Source organism: Lissotriton vulgaris, chromosome 2_1 (assembly GCF_964263255.1).
Source record: "Lissotriton vulgaris chromosome 2_1, aLisVul1.2, whole genome shotgun sequence".
NCBI classification, from domain to species: domain Eukaryota; kingdom Metazoa; phylum Chordata; class Amphibia; order Caudata; family Salamandridae; genus Lissotriton; species Lissotriton vulgaris.
Window position 1 is genome coordinate 812489063 of NC_141687.1, and position 20137 is coordinate 812509199.

General features: G+C 50.5%; 1 protein-coding gene across 2 annotated transcripts in view; it reads left to right on the top strand.

Annotated features, from left to right (window-relative positions):
• RBM45 (RNA binding motif protein 45) overlaps positions 1–20137 on the top strand; it is a 453234-nt gene that overhangs the window by 172462 nt on the left and 260635 nt on the right. Inside the window, exon 5 of one of the 2 annotated variants that reach the window (XM_086956199.1) lies at positions 14859–14918. The exons of the other annotated variant lie outside the window; for it this stretch is intronic. Coding sequence (XP_086812325.1) covers positions 14859–14918 — 60 coding nt within the window. The remainder of the gene's footprint in view (positions 1–14858; positions 14919–20137) is intronic. 2 annotated transcript variants of the gene reach the window in all.

Below are 20137 nucleotides of genomic sequence, written 5' to 3' on the forward strand. Positions count from 1 at the left end.
TTGAGAGTAGGCTGGGCGACAACTTTAGTGACTTTGGCACTGCAACATTTTCCATGTTAGAGTGCTTGCCACTTGGTAAGCAAAGCAATGTTGAAGAGCAATTCAAGAATATTTATTTTTTTTGTAAAAATTTTTTATTTATGATTTGCAAGGTGAAAAACAGAAAAAAAGGGGGGGGAATAGAGCGAGAGGAGCAGGAAAAGTGAAAAGGAGAGAAAGAAACAGGCGACATTCCGCCACATGACCCCACACAGAGGGTGCTAATAACATCATCGCAAAGAGAAGGGTAAAAGGGAGGCCAGGTTATGTATCAAAGGGGACGGCAACCAGTGAAGGCAACAGACGTTCGAACGGTATGGGCCTGTTCATCACATTGTCCAAAGTGTGCCTTGAAGTCCCAACCGTTGGTGCGCTGTTCCCAGCCGGGAAAAAACAACCCAGGCCCTGCCATAAGCATAGCGTCCTTTCTCGGGGGTACAGCAAGTCGCAGCAAGAAAAAAACAACACCCCCAACTACCACCCCCCCTCCCCCCTTCCCTCCCTACCACCCACCCCCCACTGGTGGCGACCAGCATTCACGCAAATCAGCAACAATCATACCGGTGATCAAATTTGGAAGAGATGAAGCGCCCGTAGTGCTGAAGGGCAAACTGCCGAAGGCAGACCACGAGACATGAATCTCACCAAGGGGCCCCAATTGAACATAAAGTTTTTAAAATTCCCCAGGAAGATATCTGAGAGCCGCTCCGTACTTAGAAGGCGCCATAGCCGTGCATGCCACAGAGAGATAGCAGGGGCAGACGGGCTTTTCCAAGCGGCTGCCAAAGTCAGCTTTGCCGCCCCCAAACATAGCCACATAATGCGCTTATCAGCCCTAGTCTGGTGCTCAAGCAGTGGGTCTCTGAGGCCCAGCAGAACAAAGTCCATGGAGTTTGGGAGCGGGTAACCCAGCACTTCTTTAATGTGGGAGAGAATCTCGGCCCAAAACGGCCGGATGGTGGGGTAGTCCCACCATATATGGCTGAAGTCTCCCAACATCCCGCAGCCCCGCCAGCACCTGTCTGAGGTAGTTGGGAATATTCGGTGTAGTTTGGACGGATACAAGTACCAGTCGAACAGAAGCTTCACATGGGCCTCCCTGAGGTCAGTAGAGTGGTTATGTGCTGTCACATCCCGCCACAAGCTCTTCCACTCGCTGTCAGAAATGTCCCTCCCCAGTGTATTCTCCCAGTGCTCCATATACCGAGGCCGGGGGGACATTGTAGTGTCTAACAGCAGCTGATATAGAAAAGAGATCGCTCCCTTCATGGTGGATGTGCGGAGGAGAAAAGATTCGAATTTCGTCAAGGGCCTGGTAGCTGCATCCACCACTCCAGGCGATGTCGCCCAGTGCAGGAGCTGAAGGTGTCTAAAGCGCTCTGTCGGCAGAACGCCATAATCCCTCATACAGTTATGGAAAGTGAGGGGTTCGGCACCATGGAACAGGTGGGTGAGGGCCCTACAGCCACCCTCCCTCCAGGCCTCAAAGAGACCCTCTGTCAACGCCGGAGGGAAAGCTGGATTGAAATGGATCGGGGTGAACGGGGACGGGAACGTGGTCCACCGGTCATCGCCACTAACCGTGTCCCAGACTTTCAACACCGTGCTGGTAGGAGTGCTAATGTACGCGTTTCTGGGCCGGTCCACCTTAGGTTTCCAAGCTAGGTCCCAGATAGAACGGCCCGCAACGCTCCGATCCATATGGAGCCAGTGCTTCTCCGAAAGCTGTTGGGACCACTCCACGAGGACTCTCAATTGGGCAGCCTTGTAATACAAATGCATGTCCGGAAATCCCACTCCCCCCTCCAGCCGCGGGCGACGGAGGATCGCAAACGGAAGTCGCGCCCGACCACCCTGCCAGACATACTTCAGCGTCGGAGTCTTAAGGCGACGGAAGTAATCCATTCCTATCGGGATAGGCAGGGCCTGGAAGAGGTACAGGAGTTTAGGCAGGAGCACCATCTTAAGCGCATGAATCCTACCCATCCACGAGATAAATTTGGGCTTCCACCGTTCAAGTTCCGTACGAATCGATGTCAGCATCGGGGGGAAGTTAGCCTGGAATAAGGCACCCATGGTAGAGGTCAGCCGCACTCCCAAGTAAAGCAGAGAGGAAGCCGACCACGAGAGCGGAGTAAGCAACCGGACTTGGTGCACCTCCCCCGGCGGCAGGGTCAAGTTCAAGATGTATGACTTAGCAAAGTTAACCTTGAAACCCGCCACTGCTTCATACTCGGAGAGCACTGAATGGACATGGGGTAGTGACAGCGCCGGGTCTAGAAGGAACAACAACACGTCATACGCGAAGAGTGAGATCTTATGTTGCTCACCCGTGAAGGGGAGCCCCAAGATCTGCTCATTCTCCCGGATCGCCAGCGCCAATGGCTCTATGCTAAGGGCAAAGAGAAGGGGCGAGAGCGGGCAGCCCTGGCGCGTTCCTCGGGAGTGACGAAAACTCCCGGATCTGTGACCGTTGACCAACACCCGGGAGGTGGGCTGGTTGTAATTTGCCTCAAGCATCCGTATAAATTGGTCCGAGAACCCGAAGGCCACTAGCGTCCGGTGCAAGAATCCCCAATCGACGCGGTCAAAGGCTTTTTCCGCGTCAAGCCCCAGCAACACTGCGGGTATGCGGAACCGCTCTGCTTTTTCGATTAAATGGATGATGCGCCGCAGATTGTCATGAGTTTGCCTGCCTTTAATGAAACCTGACTGATCAGGGTGAATCAGAGCGGGCATCGGGTCTTGAAGCCTGCTCGCCAGGATGGAGGAGTACAGTTTAGCGTCCAGGTTAAGGAGCGCTATCGGACGGTAAGATGCTCAGTAGGTAGGGTCCTTTCCCGGCTTGGGGATAATAGTGATCATGGCCTCGGCCATGGTATCCGAGGTCTTACCCTCAGTGGCCATCGCGTTGAAGAGGGATACTAGGTAGTCACAGATGTCAGACGCAAATGTCTTGTAAAACAGGGCCGTATAGCCGTCAGGCCCGGGGGCCTTATGCAGTTTCAAGGCTTTGATGGCGTCTAACACCTCCTCCCTAGAGATAGGGGAAGACAATAAATCGTTCCACTCTCTGGAAACTCTCGGTAAAGGCAGACCGCCCAAAAACTCAGATTGAGCTTCCGGATTAAGAGCTTCACCCAAGTAGAGATTTTCGTAGAAGCGACCAAATATGGCCGCCTTATCTGCGTCTTTGTGTTGGATAGAGTCCGTCCGGTCTCGTATTCCCCCGATGTAATCCCTCCCGCGCTTGTCGCGAAGTTGCCGAGCAAGGTGGCGCCCAACCTTATTGCCCTGGGAATAGGAGAGACGTCGAAGGCGCAGAAGAGTGAATTCCGCCCTGTTGTTATAATGGGCCTTTAGCTTCCCTCGCACTGCCGTCAGGGGGCGCAGGGTCACCCTGGAGGGGTTCGCCTTGTGCGCCTGCTCCAAGGTGGCGAGCTCCGATTCCAGAGCCTCCCTCTCTTCCCGCCGAAGTTTATTAAGGTTTGCGTTAAGGGCGAGGCACGTACCCCGCAGGGAGGCCTTACATGCATCCCATGTATTATACACCGATGTGTCAGAAGGTGGGTTGAGGACAAAAAACTCCAATAGCCTTCCGCAGTGCCTTACAGGACACCTCCTCCCTCACCAGGGCGGCCGGGAAGTACCACCTCCGGCAGCCGCCCCCCCCGTGGCCCAGTGTAACCCCAGTACCACCAAGCTATAGTCCGACAGCGAGAGCGGGAAGATATCAGCCGTTCGAATATCCCCCCTAAGAGCTTGGCTAACCAAAATGTAGTCTATGCGGGAGTATGAGCGATGGACGTGAGAGAAGAAAGTATAGTCCTTGGCTTGAGTGTGGACAAAGCGCCAGCTATCTACCAGCCCCAGTTCACCCACTTGACGTGTGTCCTCCGAGAAGACACCAGTATCCGCCCTTCGCGCTCCTGAACTATCCAAGTCCCTGTCCCACACCATGTTGAAATCCCCCAACAGTATCAAGTGCCCATCCACAAAGTCCCCCAACTTATCCATCAAACACTGCAGAAAGCCATTTTGACCCACATTCGGAGCATACACCACCACAAAGGTACACAAGCGGCCATACAGAGTCCCCTTCACCATTAGCCAACTACCCTCCTTATCACCGCTTACCCCCAAGGGTTGAAAGTGGAGGGAGGCCCGAAAGAGGAGGGCCACCCCCGAAAGAGGAGGGCCACCCCCCTATGCTTCGTGGGCGCGGACGCCCGGTAAATAAGGGGGAAGTGTCTATGGCGAAGTCTCAGTTCGTCCCTCCTAGCCAGGTGGGTTTCCTGAAGGGCAACCACATCCAGGTGGTGGTCCGAAAAGGTACTTCCAGAGTTTCTGCCGCTTCTGCGGAGAGTTGAGGCCCTTCACGTTCCAGGAGCCTATACTAACAGGCATAATGGGGACTCAAGACTCCACGCCATGTGTGTGCCAAGGCATCCATATTCCAACCCCGGATCCCCGTCACATACCAACCCCCATTCACACCGAGGGCAACCACACAGAGATAGCCAAGGAAAGTCCTTAGTAACTGCCGCACACTAGGGACCACACCCACTCCCCCCCAGCACCCCAGAAAGGCCTCACCTTCAGAAAGCACAAGGAATGAAGAAGCACTATCATAGCGCCAAAGAAAAAGTGTAGGGAACAATAGCATCAAGGTCAAGAACAGCACACAGACATCACTCATGATCGCCACCACACCCCCCCCCTCCCGCCCCCCCAACCCCACCCCCAACGACCCTACCACAGCACCAACGTCCAAAGTACCCACTGTCCCACCCCCTCCAACAACCCAAGAAACAAGAAAACCGAGCACAAGGCCCGTAACCTGAACCAAGCACACAGCAGTTCCAATGGGCCACAGGTCACAAGGTCCACATCAGACTGGAATCGGGGTGGGGGGACCAGTTCGGGGCCCCCCAGGGCCATGGCCCGGGGTGTCTTCTCCAAAAGTACCATAGTACCCCAGGGCCTTAGGGGCAGAGACTCTCCGGCGCCCGACCATCGAGGAAGTCGGGGATCATGCCGCTCCAGAACTCTGCTGAGAATCTGCGAGTGTGGCCGAGGCCACCGATGCCACCGCCGAACCTCTCTCCTGCAGGCTAGTAGTGTGGTCTGGGCGTATCCGGTCAGGGGAAGAGCCAACCCGGTGCCATGAAGGGGATCGGCGCCGTCGTCTCGATGGTGATGAGTGCGCCGCCTGGGAGGAAGGAACGTCCTCTAGCCCCAGCAGTTCCTTTGCGGCCTGTAGAGAGCGGATCTGCTCCAGCCTGTTCTGCCACCGAAATATGATTCGGAAGGGGTGCCCCCAAGAATACGAGACGTTACGCTCCTTCAAAAAAGCAGTCACCGGGCGGAAGTCTCTCCTCTTCTGAAGCGTGGACGCCGCCAAGTCCTGAAACAGCTGCGGCCGATGACCTCGAAATTGCAAGGAGGTGATGGCCCTAGCCTTCCGGAGGATGCGCTCCTTCGTCTGGAAGTCATGTACACACACGAGGATGTCCGGGGGGGGGGCACCACCTCGCCTAGGCAGGCCAACTCTGTGCACCCTATCCATCTTGATTTCCTGGACGTCCTCCTCATCTAACACTTGCAGGAGTAGGGCCTGTACATATTCTCTTAAGTCTCCAGCCTCACCTTCCCATGGTACCGCTCTGATGCGGATGTTGTTTCTCCTGGAGCGGTTCTCCAGGTCCTCCACATATGCCTGTAGGTTCAAATTCTGGTCAGTAAGGCTAAGAACATCTTGTTGCAATTGGTGCACATCATTCGCCATACTTAAGTCATGATCTTCCAAGGTGGCCACCCGCTCACCAATGCCGTCCACATCCCTCCGGACCTCCCGTAGATCCGACGCCAGCTGGGCGCGAAGCTCGGAGATATCCTCCTTGATCGAGGCAAACAGCTCCGTCATAAATGCCTTGGTGGCGGGCGCCTCCTCGTCCGACTGTCTAGTCGAGCCGCTAGCCCCTGGGGGAGATGGCGGCTGCGATGATTTAGGTGCTCCGTCCTTCACCGTCCTCCCCTTGCGTGGCAAATTCGACATCACGGTGGTGCGGCCGTGCCGCGAAGTCAGGGCTATTGCACCCCCACTGGAAACGAAGGCCGTGTAGAAGAACCTGCGGCACGGGCTGCCGCCGCTAGATCAAGATGGCGGCTCAGGAGCTTCCCGCCAGAGTTCAATAGCAATGTTGGGACAGTGTCAACCGGCCAGCAAGCCCGGAGTCTCCGTCGCTCACAGCTGGAGCACTAAATCAGCTACTTGACACCGCCAGATCACAACGTAGTGCACAACCACCTGGTAATGCGGGCCAGTCAGTTAGTCCGTGGGGCAAAGCAGGCCACTGGTCCACTCCGGGCGGCAAGTCGCATGTAGGGACGAGGAGGACACCCCGTCTCAGCAGTGACGCGGAGGGTCGTCGCCGCGTGATCCAGAAGCAGCCGCGGCCAGGCCGCACGACCCCGCCAAGGGTCCAGGGCCCACCCTCCACGTGGCTGGCCGTCCGCCAAGCTCCTCGGTCCGTCACAGCAAAGCGCTCGCAATCACGCCAACGTCTCAATGGTGTGGAGGAACCCTGGTGGTGAAAGGAGGCAGAGGGTAACCGCCACTCCGCGATGCCACACCCAGTCGGCGCCGACTCGCCGCACTCAAAGGCGGCCTCTCCCTCACGCAAGTCCGGTGCGTAACAGGCCAGATGACGAAGTGCCCTCAGTGGCGTTGCACCGACACCTAGGGACTCTCCGGCGACACCGGACCACTCCGCTCGATGCCGCTGCGACCGTTCCAGAGCCGAATGGCACCCTGAAGGCGATGCTGTACAATGCTTAGCAGGTCGGGCGCCGGAGCGACTCGAAAGCACGTCTTACTCAGACGCCATCTTGGCCACGCCAAGAATATTTATTTTACAATGTATGAGAAATGGGTTGCAATGATGCTTAGAAATGTCCCTTCACCACCAACGGCATTTGAAGTCAATGAAACCGCACTGTGGTACTCTGTACAAGTTTTAGATCCCTTCAGTAAAGGGGAATTTCCTCCAAAGTTAAAGTGGTGATTTATTTTTGACCGCTTCAATAACTCTGAGGACGTAAGCGCACAGCTCAACGCAAATGTTGCAGAACCTGCCCTGAGAATCGCAATCTTCAAGTGCACCAGTATTGGCATGGAAAGCTATGTCAGTGGCCAGAGTTAACAAATTGTGTACTGGCTGTTTTGGCGTTGCCCGTCTCAAGTGCCAATGTTGAGAGATCTTTTTCACAGAATTTTACATGGGAAAGAAAGAGCGAGCGCACATGACCAAAGAAGTGTTGTATGGTGTACTACAATAAGTTTAATTTGCAAAAGTCTATTCGGACCTCATATATATTACACGTATACGGTCTATATACAATGTGCTATCAGTACAAAAAAGCAAGCAGTAATAAAAGCAAAACGTTCCATAAACACCAGAAAAACCGTTTTCTTTTGGTTTAAGTGGTGCAAAAATGTGTAACCACTGATAACTGTTTTTTAAGGTATTGAAATCTCTTAAAAATAATGAAAAAACCCCACCAGAATTTACAAAAAATAGAAACTGTTACTACTGTTTTTCTAGTATCCGACTGAATGTACAAGTATATCGTCCTTATTTTCTTTAAAAGAAAATAGGAGGCAGAGATAATGGTTTTGGTCTGCTGATAGAGTTCATTTATTATACACAATAAACTTAGGGGTCTAAAAGCTGAATCCGATATTGATTCGCTAATGTTATTCCTATGCCAATACATGTGCTCAGGAATCCAGAAGTTGAATGCCAGACCAAATCGCCAAAATGTGAAACACCTGTAAATGTGAGTCACCCCAGTTTTAGGATTCCCATCAAAGTCTTGTATAGATCAATATTCTCATTTGGTAATCCTTAGCGGGTATTGTGTCTCTTGATCATTGAGACCATATCCATACCCTCACAGATGGTTCGGGGTAGCGGCCACAATCACTCAGATATGCCACATGATGTAGATTCGATGGGAAAGTGCAGTGCAAAATTAAGAGTGGTGACTTAAAATAGGATAGGGAACTAACAAAAATCACTTTTAATAGGCGTTGGCCCCTTCCTGGTTAAAAATAAGAACAGTTTGGCAAAATCGTCGCAGTAATAACAAATAGCTGCGGAGAGACCAACATGTTTCAGCCGCGGAGGGAGATTCCTCAGGCTTTCGTCAGGGTCTCTGTTCTTTGATAAAGCTACTGCCTATGAATGTGTAATAACGTGTGAAAAACTATACAAAAAAACACACAAGTGAAATATAACAGTAAAGGATATGATGTTCCTTCATCTGTGCGAACTCCTCTTCGGAATCTGGTGTCTTGTTACTGTAATAAGGGGACAAACATACAAGTGAGACACTTCCAGCTACTCTGGTCTGTGCCGAACAGTGCAATGAGTCAAAGTGTTGTCAGCCTTCGGTACTCACCCAGTAATTCCGGGGAGTGGACCTCACCTCTTCCTGGACCTGGCTCAGGATATGTGAGACCCCGCTCTACAAGAACAGAAACCGACCTCATGATTACAATAACGGAGGGATCAAGTGTAGATCTACTCTGATGTTGCATGATACATGAAGTCAATGGTTTTCCGAACGTAGAGTAAACTATCATATACCATCAAGTTCACATTCTTGTCCTACTTTCCGTGATATCTTAACTATGTTAATGGATTCAATTATATTAGTCTAGAGTGACTAGGTGTATTCTAAAAATCAGTTTCTTACACATCATTCATGATAGACTCGAGGAGCTATCGTCCTACCTGTCCGTCGTTGTCTCGAACTGTGACTGAGTCAGGGGGAGGCACAGAACTGTGTACGTCACTCTTATTTCAATGGTTAGAGAGAAACTCCCAACCAATCGGGAGCCGCTGGGGGGAACTATTCCACTGGGCCGTGATATGTGACGTTAGCTTCCAAATTAACACTCCTGTGCAACTAAAAGATCAGGCATCTTCGAGAATAGAGGCACACTGTGTCCCCAGGTTAGTATAAAGTAGATAAAGAGTATACCTCTAGCATAGTGTCTCACGGGGCAGTTATGTAAGGGACTACAAAATGATGTAATGCTAGGTGAATAAGTAGTTCATTGCGTCAATCTCGGGGGAGGTGACGTTACGTGTGTTTCAGAGCTACACCAAGATGTTGAGCTGGGGGCTCGTGTAGTGTCTTGGCCCTCATTATGACTAGTATGCTGGGGTGTCGGGAGTTCCCTGGACTCAAAAACCACTCAATGGTAATAGTTGGAATAACCTCAAGCTAATCGGGCAGCGAGTTAGCGGGAGTTCAACCTGAACTACTGGATGACGTAATGGTGATCGCTTGAGTAGTTCAAGTAGTATGCAAAGGACCCCGCTATCGCTCAGTGGCCGGTCAGCATTGCCTGTTTATGTATTCAAGATAGACTGAACCAGGGTATGTCATCATTCAGTCCATGTTTGTCAGTGCCCAATTTAAATACCCATTTCTGTTCTTTGCGAAACAAAAAGTTGGACACATCACTGACATGGGGGGGGGTGAAGGGCTTCTCCAAAACATGCCAATTGAAGTCTGTTTCCCCGTGGTTGTGAGTTATAAAATGTTTGAGTTTGGAGATGTCTTTTTTGCAACGGAAAGTACTTTTATGCTCCTGCATCCTCACTCGTACTTTTCTAGTGGTCATGCCCACATATCGTTCATTGCAAATGCAAGTAAGGAGGTAGAGCAAATTGTTGCTATTACAATTCGAAAATTGTCTCAACTCCCAGGGTCGATCAGTCCCAATGTCTACACTAGTAATCTTAGATGTTAGTGGGCAAACAGAGCAACCTCCACAGGGATGGTGACCTAACACAGAGTTCATTTATTATCAATCCATACAACCAAATTCTTGACTTTGGCTGCTCGTTTGGGAGATGTACCCATCTCTGCTGGCCACCACAGATTGCCCCAGGTTGGCTGCATGTTACCAAAGATCAAAACCTCAGTCTTTTCGGAATTAAGTTTTAGGCAATGTGCACTCGTCCATCTGTTGATTGCGCCCATACATTTATGGAACTGCTGGATAGGCGAAGTTTGATGTTTGTATGCAGCTAGGTGGTCAGCTGGGTGTCATCGGCGTATGATGTCAAACTAATCCCAAATTCCCGGATCAGTAGGGCCGGTTCGGAAACTTAAATGTTGAACAGAGAAGGGCTTAATGAGCTGCCAGGTAGTACTCTGCATGGCAAGATATAAGAAGCAGAGTCGTAACCGTCAAATGACACCGTTGTTCTCCGATTCTTCGGGAAGGAGGACAGCAGTGCCAGGGCGGTCCCGGCTACTCCCAACTTCTCCAACCGCTACTGCAAAAGAGCGTGATCAACCGTGTCAAAAGCGGCCGATAGGTCAAGAAGCACAAGAGCAGCTGTGCCTCCTTCGTCCATCGCTGCTCTGATCTCTTTGGTTTCCTTAATAAGCGCTGGTTCCGTGCTGTGCTTTTTGAAACCCTAACTTGGAATGATCCAGCAAGTTGTTATCACTAATGAATTGTGATAATTGAATATTCATAAATTTTATCCACTATTTTAGCCGGTGTTGGCAGTCTGGCTATAGGTCGATAGGTATTAGGGTTAGATGCATCTAAGATAGGCTTTTTTAACAAAGGAAGAATGGACGTCTCTTTCCAGCTATCAGGAAAGGTACCAGAGGAAAATGTCAATAAGCCCGCGACTCACCCGATCTGCTATATGCTATTAGTTAACTTTTATTTCATTGAAGAAGAAAAACAAATTCTTTCTAGAGAACACCTATTGGCCATGTTTTCACCTGTGTGGCATGGCATATAGAAATATTTGAGATTTTTAGTTTTTTACTTCTGAAGAACAGTTAAGATTTTAAGTTTCTCTAATATTGGATCTTTAAATTTTCAAGCTGTTTAGATTATTTCCGGAGGCAAAATCGTCATCTGAACATATTAGGCAGCCTTATGTTTGTACTAATGTGACTTAATTTCTTTTGTTAGGTCTGTTGGCCTGTAGTCCTCTGCACCTAAAGCAGTTTTAGATTATTTCATCCCACTGCCACAACATGTATGATTAGTGGGAATGTTTTTTATTTCCCAAGCATTATTTTCAGGCACCCGGTTTATCTAAGTATTATGCTTTTTTTACTTTCTCATAATTTTTATTTTTAAACTAAATGTTTGCCTCTTCTACTACTCAACACAAATTTTAGATTAGCATAAAAAATGTACAAATGCATGCTCTGGCTTTATCAGAAGAGGACATACAAGTAGCGGCCTGTGGGATAGTGGCTTTATGGTGCAGTACCCCCCCACATTTTGCCTGCCTTTAGATGCAACTTTGACTGTAGAGTACTGGGTCCTTGCTGTCCAGGTTCCCAGTACCAGTGTTATCTCCCTAAAACTTCACCACGATTGACAAAACTTCTGACCCCCTGTAAGTCCCTAGTAAATGATTCCCCTGGTACCGAGGGCTTTGGTACTGAAGAGAGTCCCCTAGGAACCTCTCACCAAGGTCATGCTAACTGCCACTCCAGCCAGCATGCCTTAGTGCAGACAGAACACTCATGTGCGTCATGTCAAAGCAGCACTACCTAGGGTATGGGTAAGCCACCCCTCTAGCAGGCCTTACAAGCCTTAAGGCAGGGTGCACTGTACCTCAGTTGTTGGCACAACCTGCATGAGCAGGTATGTCCCTATAATATTTATGTCTATTCTTAAATATCTTGAGTGCCAATAAAGCCATAGAGAGTACTTGGGCTGAAAACTCAAGTTACACAGTACCATGATGGCTTAAGTGAACCCATGAGTGTTTGGTACCAACCAACTCCTCTTAATAAACCCACGCTGATGCCAGTGTAGGTTTTATTGAAACATGTTCTCAGAGGACACCTCAGAGGTGCCCCCTGAAACCTACCAACCCTGGTGTGATATCGGACTGGCTTAAGGCAGCCTGCCACCACCAGACCTGTTTCTGGACCCCTGGGTTGAGAGCCCCTGCTCTCTAACGCCAGGTAATTCAACCCCAGCCTCTGCTGCTAGCAGCAGATGGCATCCCCCAGATCAAACCACCCATTTGACGGGAGAACTGGCGGAATAATTTAGAACCGGAGGTGTGCCCCTTCACCAATTCCACCCCTCAGGTGCTAGAGGCGAAGTTAAGCAAATTTTTCAGTGCCCACCATCTTGAAGATGGTGGCACTTATCCACTTAAAACTAGGCGAATGCCACCCTCCCACAGGACCTTTTGGTCCCTACCTGTTACTTCCCCGTAACACCCCTAAATCTAGTATTTAGGTGGCAACCCCAGCCCCTGAAAGCAGATTTCGGCAACCTACAAAGAAGAGCTGTGCAGCAGCTAAGACTGAAGACACCACCTGACCTACCCAAGCCCTACCAGCCTGTCTGCAGCCCTCAAATACCCTGCCGAAGAAGAGCAGTTCGTCCCGCAGAGCTGCGACATCCAGAACCCTCGGAGGATTGCCTGCCTTTGAGAGACTCCTAATCTCCTGTGACTAGTGGACTCGTCCAGAAGAAACCATCTGTAAAGAAAAAGAACTCTTCCCTAAGGAACCGCAAACTTGCCTCTGGATCCACCTCTGCATCTGACACCCATGGCCCGAGTCCAAGTGTCCCACTGGTCTAGTGAAAGTACCCCAGCGCTTCTGAGCTTGAGTCCACTGTGGGCTGAACCTTACCGAACTCCTCCTAAAGCCGGCAGCCTCATCTTGAAGACTCCCCCTGACCGCAACCTTCCTGTCAAAAGTTTTCCTAAAGGCCCATGGGCCTTGGGGATTCCAACCATTGGTACCCCTACATCCCCTAGCATCTCTATGTGGGCAGCTTTGGGTTTTCTTCGCTCATCCTCCTGGCCTGAGCCTGCAGCCTTTCTTCAAGATCGATCTCCCTCATTGGATAACATAGTGCTCCTGACGCTGTATTGGCACTCGACACCCGGCCGCCCCTATGCCACTGAGGGTGTAAGTTTGGTGCTGCCTTGTGGCCCCCTTGTACTTACCTTAAACTCTAGGAGATCAACCCCTGACGCTGCTTTACTCCCCTGTGAGCAGCGCAACTTGGAGTACCTCCAATCTCCATTGGTTAACATTGGGCGCCCAACCTCGAATTTGAGCTCTGCACCCGGTCGTCGCTGTGCTGCTGGAGGTGCACTCTTGATTCCCATCGAAGGAAGATGCACCTGCAAGACTGCTTGTATCACCAACAAAAGCCTTCGCTCACATGCCTCTGACTATTTAGACAACAAACTCACAAAAGCAGGAAGACCTCTGAGAAGCTACAACACACTTCTTCTGGTTCCTCCCAAACTAAAAAAGAAAACAACCCAGGCTCACTCTTTTTCAGGTAATTTCCAAGCATATGGACCTCTTTCCCGAGGGACGATACAACCCTCCTTTTCTGGCTTCAAAAGAGACCTGAAACACCATCTCCTTAACAAATACCGGAGCACATAAGCAATTTGAACTCTGTTCAAATAAGGTACCTTTCTCAATTTAGACTGTCGATCAGTTGGCTGATTTTTGTTTTTGCTTCTATTGTCTTGAATGTCTTTCTCTCCATGGACTCATAATGTGCTTATTGACCACAATCAGTAACCACCCTTATGGCCTAACGATTTTCTGTGTATATATTTTGTGTATTTCACCAACCCTGCCCAGCTATTTTTCCCGTGTTTTTATTTTGTGTGTACTAGGAACCTAAGATTGTTGCACATCATATGCTCAGTGACTGGATTATTGCCTTGCTCTCGATTCTGTAAAGCGCTCTGACACCTTCGGGTGTAGCTAGCGCTTTATAAGCCCTATAAATAAAATATATAAAGGAGTTCAAAAATACTTGTAACTAATTCTTTCTTCAACATAGGATTTATTAAGACTTTACACAGTTGAACCAAATTCCCATGTACAGCTTTTAAAACTGTTACATGGAGAGAACTTTTTCAAGTGAACCCTGTTAGGAGTACTATTTCATTTGCTTCATGTAGTAGTGCTCAATGTTCAGACAAGCTAAAATAAGTCACTGCAAATGCCTTTTACAGCATGCCAGATAAGCTTCTTTAGAGGTATATTTAACTGTGCTTCAGTGTATCTATTCTATATTTTGTAGTACTTTTGCTCCGGGAAAATATGTTTATTTTAGAGTATTCCATGATTATCATGTGATTCTATTGTGCACGGGTTTAGGGCTTACGGTAAGGTGTTGATTTTCATTTAGGCTTGATCTAAGGACAAACTGGTCCTGTGGAATAAAGGCCTAGGTGCCTTTAGATATAGATGGTGGTTTGATATTGGAGAAGAGTAAGTGGTGATTTGGAAAGATGTAAAACTTATTGTGCTATGGTTGAATATGAATTTTAGACAAACAATACCTGAAAAGGGTGGTGCAGTTTTTGTGTTTAATCCTATATTTGACTTATGGCAAGAGTTTGGTATGTTTTTGAGCTTACATTGTTAGTGCCTAAGATGTAGCCTGGGACTCTTAGATCATTCCTGAGCTTCCAGGATTTTACTACAGTAATGCAAGAAAACCAACTATTAAATGACTGTAGAAATTAGAGAAAATTAATGCACTTGAGTGCTCATCATACAAGTCTGTACTTAGCTAACAATAGAAGCACATTACGCTAAATTAATGTTAATTTAAAATGTATTTAATTGGGAAAATGTTGACAATGTTTAACTTCGTGAGTATTTGCATTTTTTTATCTGGCTTGGAAGTCTTGTAAACTTCTTCTCAGTTTTGTCATTTTTTAACCCACTGTTGCTCTTGTTTTCTCCTCCAGACCTTGGAACGAGGAGCAATGAATTCAGCAGTCTGCGTTTACGAGACAGAGCTGTTTCAGGTAATCCAGAGGAGGGGTAGGAGGGTCTGCTGATTCTATGAGGATCTTTGGTGGAAAGGCAACACTGTGTAGAATAGGTTGACTGATCAGGGTGAATCAGAGCGGGCATCGGGTCTTGCAGCCTGCTCGCCAGGATGGAGGAGTACAGTTTAGCGTCCAGGTTAAGGAGCGCTATCGGACGGTAAGATGCACAGTAGGTAGGGTCCTTTCCCGGCTTGGGGATAATAGTGATCATGGCCTCGGCCATGGTATCCGAGGTCTTACCCTCAGTGGCCATCGCGTTGAAGAGGGATACTAGGTAGTCACAGATGTCAGACGCAAATGTCTTGTAAAACAGGGCCTTATAGCCGTCAGGCCCGGGGGCCTTATGCAGTTTCAAGGCTTTGATGGCGTCTAACACCTCCTCCCTAGAGATAGGGGGAAGACAATAAATCGTTCCACTCTCTGGAAACTCTCGGTAAAGGCAGACCGCCCAAAAACTCAGATTGAGCTTCCGGATTAAGAGCTTCACCAGAGTAGAGATTTTCGTAGAAGCGACCAAATATGGCCGCCTTATCTGCGTCTTTGTGTTGGATAGAGCCCGTCCGGTCTCGTATTCCCCCGATGTAATCCCTCTCGCGCTTGTCGCGAAGTTGCCGAGCAAGGTGGCGCCCAACCTTATTGCCCTGGGAATAGGAGAGACGTCGAAGGCGCAGAAGAGTGAATTCCGCCCTGTTGTTATAATGGGCCTTTAGCATCCCTCGCACTGCCGTCAGGGGGCGCAGGGTCACCCTGGAGGGGTTTGCCTTGTGCGCCTGCTCCAAGGTGGCGAGCTCCGATTCCAGAGCCTCCCTCTCTTACCGCCGAAGTTTATTAAGGTTTGCGTTAAGGGCAAGGCACGTACCCCGAAGGGAGGCCTTACATACATCCCATGTATTATACACCGATGTGTTAGAAGGTGGGTTGAGGACAAAAAACTCCAATAGCCTTCCGCAGTGCCTTACAGGACACCTCATCCCTCACCAGGGTGGCCGGGAAGTACCACCTCCGCCAGCCGCCCCCCCCGCGGCCCAGTGTAACCCCAGTACCACCAAGCTATGGTCCGAGAGCGGGAAGATATCAGCCATTCGAATATCCCCCCTAAGAGCTTGGCAAACCAAAATGTAGTCTATGCGGGAGTATGAGCGATGGACGTGAGAGAAGAAAGTATAGTCCTTGGCTTGAGTGTGGACAAAGCGCCAGCTATCTACCAGCCCCAGTTCACCCACTTGACGTTGTGTGTCCTCCGAGAAGACACCAGTATCCGCCCTGCGCGCTCCTGAACTATCCAAGTCCCTGTCCCACACCATGTTGAAATCCTCCAACAGTATCAAGTGCCCATCCACAAAGTCCCCCAACTTATCCATCAAACACTGCAGAATGCCATTTTGACCCGCATTCGGAGCATACACCACCACAAAGGTACACAAGCGGCCATACAGAGTCCCCTTCACCATTAGCCAACGACCCTCCTTATCACCGCTTACCCCCAAGGGTTGAAAGTGGAGGGAGGCCCGAAAGAGGAGGGCCACCCCCCTATGCTTCGTGGGCGCGGACGCCCGGTAAATAAGGGGGAAGTGTCTATGGCGAAGTCTCAGTTCGTCCCTCCTAGCCAGGTGGGTTTCCTGAAGGGCAACCACATCCAGATGGTGGTCCGAAAGGTACTTCCAGAGTTTCTGCCGCTTCTGCGGAGAGTTGAGGCCCTTCACGTTCCAGGAGCCTATACTAACAGGCATAATGGGGACTCAAGACTCCACGCCATGTGTGTGCCAAGGCATCCATATTCCAACCCCGATACCCGTCACATACCAACCCCCATTCACACCGAGGGCAACCACACAGAGATAGCCGAGGAAAGTCCTTAGTAACTGCCGCACACTAGGGACCACACCCACTCCCCCCCAGCACCCCAGAAAGGCCTCCCCTTCAGAAAGCACAAGGAATGAAGAAGCACTATCATAGCGCCAAAGAAAAAGTGTAGGGAACAATAGCATCAAGGTCAAGAACAGCACACAGACATCACTCATGATCGCCACCACCCCCCCGCCCCCCAACCCCACCCCCAACGACCCTACCACAGCACCAACGTCCAAAGTACCCACTGCCCACCCCCCTCCAACAACCCAAGAAACAAGAAAACAGAGCACAAGGCCCGTAACCTGAACCAAGCACACAGCAGTTCCAATGGGCCACAGGTCACAAGGTCCACATCAGACTGGAATCGGGGTGGGGGGACCAGTTCGGGGCCCCCCAGGGCCATGGCCGGGGTATCTTCTCCAAAAGTACCATAGTACCCCAGGGCCGTAGGGGCAGAGACTCTCCGGCGCCCGACCATCGAGGAAGTCAGGGATCATGCCGCTCCAGAACTCTGCTGAGAATCTGCAAAAGTGGCAGAGGCCACCGCCGAACCTCTCTCCTGCAGGCTAGTAGTGTGGTCTGGGCGTATCCGGTCCGGGGAAGAGCCAACCCGGTGCCATGAAGGGGATCGGCGCCGTCGTCTCGATGGTGATGAGTGCGCCGCCTGGGAGGAAGGAACGTCCTCTAGCCCCAGCAGTTCCTTTGCGGCCTGTAGAGAGCGGATCTGCTCCAGCCTGTTCTGCCACCGAAATATGATTCGGAAGGGATGCCCCCAGGAATACGAGACGTTACGCTCCTTCAAAAAAGCAGTCACCGGGCGGAAGTCTCTCCTCTTCTGAAGCGTGGACGCTGCCAAGTCCTGAAACAGCTGCGGCCGATGACCTCGAAATTGCAAGGAGGTGATGGCCCTAGCCTTCCGGAGGATGCGCTCCTTCGTCTGGAAGTCATGTACACACACGAGGATGTCTGGGGGGGGCCACCACCTCGCCTAGGCAGGCCAACTCTGTGCACCCTATCCATCTTGATCTCCTGGACGTCCTCCTCATCTAACACTTGCAGGAGTAGGGCCTGTACATATTCTCTTAAGTCTCCAGCCTCATCTTCCCAAGGTACTGCTCTGATGCGGATGTTGTTTCTCCTGGAGCGGTTCTCCAGGTCCTCCGCATATGCCTGTAGGTTAAAATTCTGGTCAGTAAGGCGAAGAACATCTTGTTGCAATTGGTGCACATCATTCGCCATACTTAAGTCATGATCTTCCAAGGTGGCCACCCGCTCACCAATGCCGTCCACATCCCTCCGGACCTCCCGTAGATCCGACGCCAGCTGGGCGCGAAGCTCGGAGATATCCTCCTTGATCGAGGCAAACAGCTCTGTCATAAATGCCTTGGTGGCGGGCGCCTCCTCGTCCGACTGTCTAGTCGAGCTGCTAGCCCCCGGGGGAGATGGCGGCTGCGATGATTTAGGTGCTCCGTCCTCCCCTTGCGTGGCAAATTCGACATCACGGTGGTGCGGCCGTGCCGCGAAGTCAGGGCTATTGCACCCCCACTGGAAACGAAGGCCGTGTAGAAGAACCTGCGGCACGGGCGGCCGCCGCTAGATCAAGATGGCGGCTCAGGAGCTTCCCGCCAGAGTTCAATAGCAATGTAGGGACAGTGTAAATCGGCCAGCAAGCCCGGAGTCTCCGTCGCTCACAGCTGGAGCACTAAAGCAGCTACTCGACACCGCCAGATCACAACGTAGTGCACAACCACCTGGTAATGCGGGCCAGTCAGTTAGTCTGTGGGGCAAAGCAGGCCTCCGAGTCCACGCAAAGGCCAGACCCGGGTACACCGCGCCGGGTTAATGTATCCAACTCGCAAGCGGTGCAGGCCACTGGTCCACTCCGGGCGGCAAGTCGCATGTAGGGACGAGGAGGACACCCCGTCTCAGCAGTGACGCGGAGGGTTGTCGCCGCGTGATCCAGAAGCAGCCGCGGCCAGGCTGCACGACCCCGCCAAGGGTCCGGGGCCCACCCTCCACGTGGCTGGCCGTCCGCCGAGCTCCTCGGTCCGTCACAGCAAAGTGCTCGCAATCACGCCAACGTCTCAATGGTGTGGAGGAACCCTGGTGGTGAAAGGAGGCAGAGGGTAACCGCCACTCCGCGATGCCACACCCAGTCGGCGCCGACTCGCCGCACTCAAAGGCGGCCTCTCCCTCACGCAAGTCCGGTGCGTAACAGGCCAGATGACGAAGTGCCCTCAGTGGCGTTGCACCGACACCTACGGACTCTCCGGCGACACCGGACCACTCCCCTCGATGCCGCTGGCCGCTGCGACCGTTCCAGAGCCGAATGGCACCCTGAATTCGATGCTGTACAATGCTTAGCAGGTCGGGCGCTGGAGCGACTCGAAAGCACGTCTTACTCAGACGCCATCTTGGCCACGCCAAGAATATTTATTTTACAATGTATGAGAAATGGATTGCAATGATGCTTAGAAATGTCCCTTCACCACCAACGGCATTAGAAGTCAATGAAACAGCACTGTGGTACTCTGTACAAGTTTTAGATCCCTTCAGTAAAGGGGAATTTCCTCCAAAGTTAAAGTGGTGATTTATTTTTGACCGCTTCAATAACTCTGAGGACGTAAGCGCACAGCTCAACGCAAATGTTGCAGAACCTGCCCTGAGAATCGCAATCTTCAAGTGCACCAGTATTGGCATGGAAAGCTATGTCAGTGGCCAGAGTTAACAAATTGTGTACTGGCTGTTTTGGCGTTGCCCGTCTCAAGTGCCAATGTTGAGAGATCCTTTTCACAGAATTTTACATGGGAAAGAAAGAGCGAGCGCACATGACCAAAGAAGTGTTGTATGGTGTACTACAATAAGTTTAATTTGCAAAAGTCTATTCGGACCTCATATATATTACACGTACACTGTCTATATACAATGTGCTATCAGTACAAAGAAGCAAGCCGTAACAAAAGCAAAACGTTCCATAAACACCAGAAAAACACTTTTTTTCTTTTGGTTTAAGTGGTGCAAAAATGTGTAACCACTGATAACTGTTTTTTAAGGTATTGAAATCTCTTGAAAATAATGAGAAAACCCCACCAGAATTTACTAAAAATAGAAACTGTTACTACTGTTTTTCTAGTATCTGACTCAATGTACAAGTATATCGTCCTTATTTTCTTTAAAAGAAAATAGGAGGCAGAGATAATGGTTTTGGTCTGCTGATAGAGTTCATTTATCATCAATCCATACAACCAAATTCTTCACTTTGGCTGCTCGTTTGGGAGATGTACCCATCTCTGCTGGCCACCACAGAGTGCCCCAGGTTGGCTGCATGTTACCAAAGATCAAAA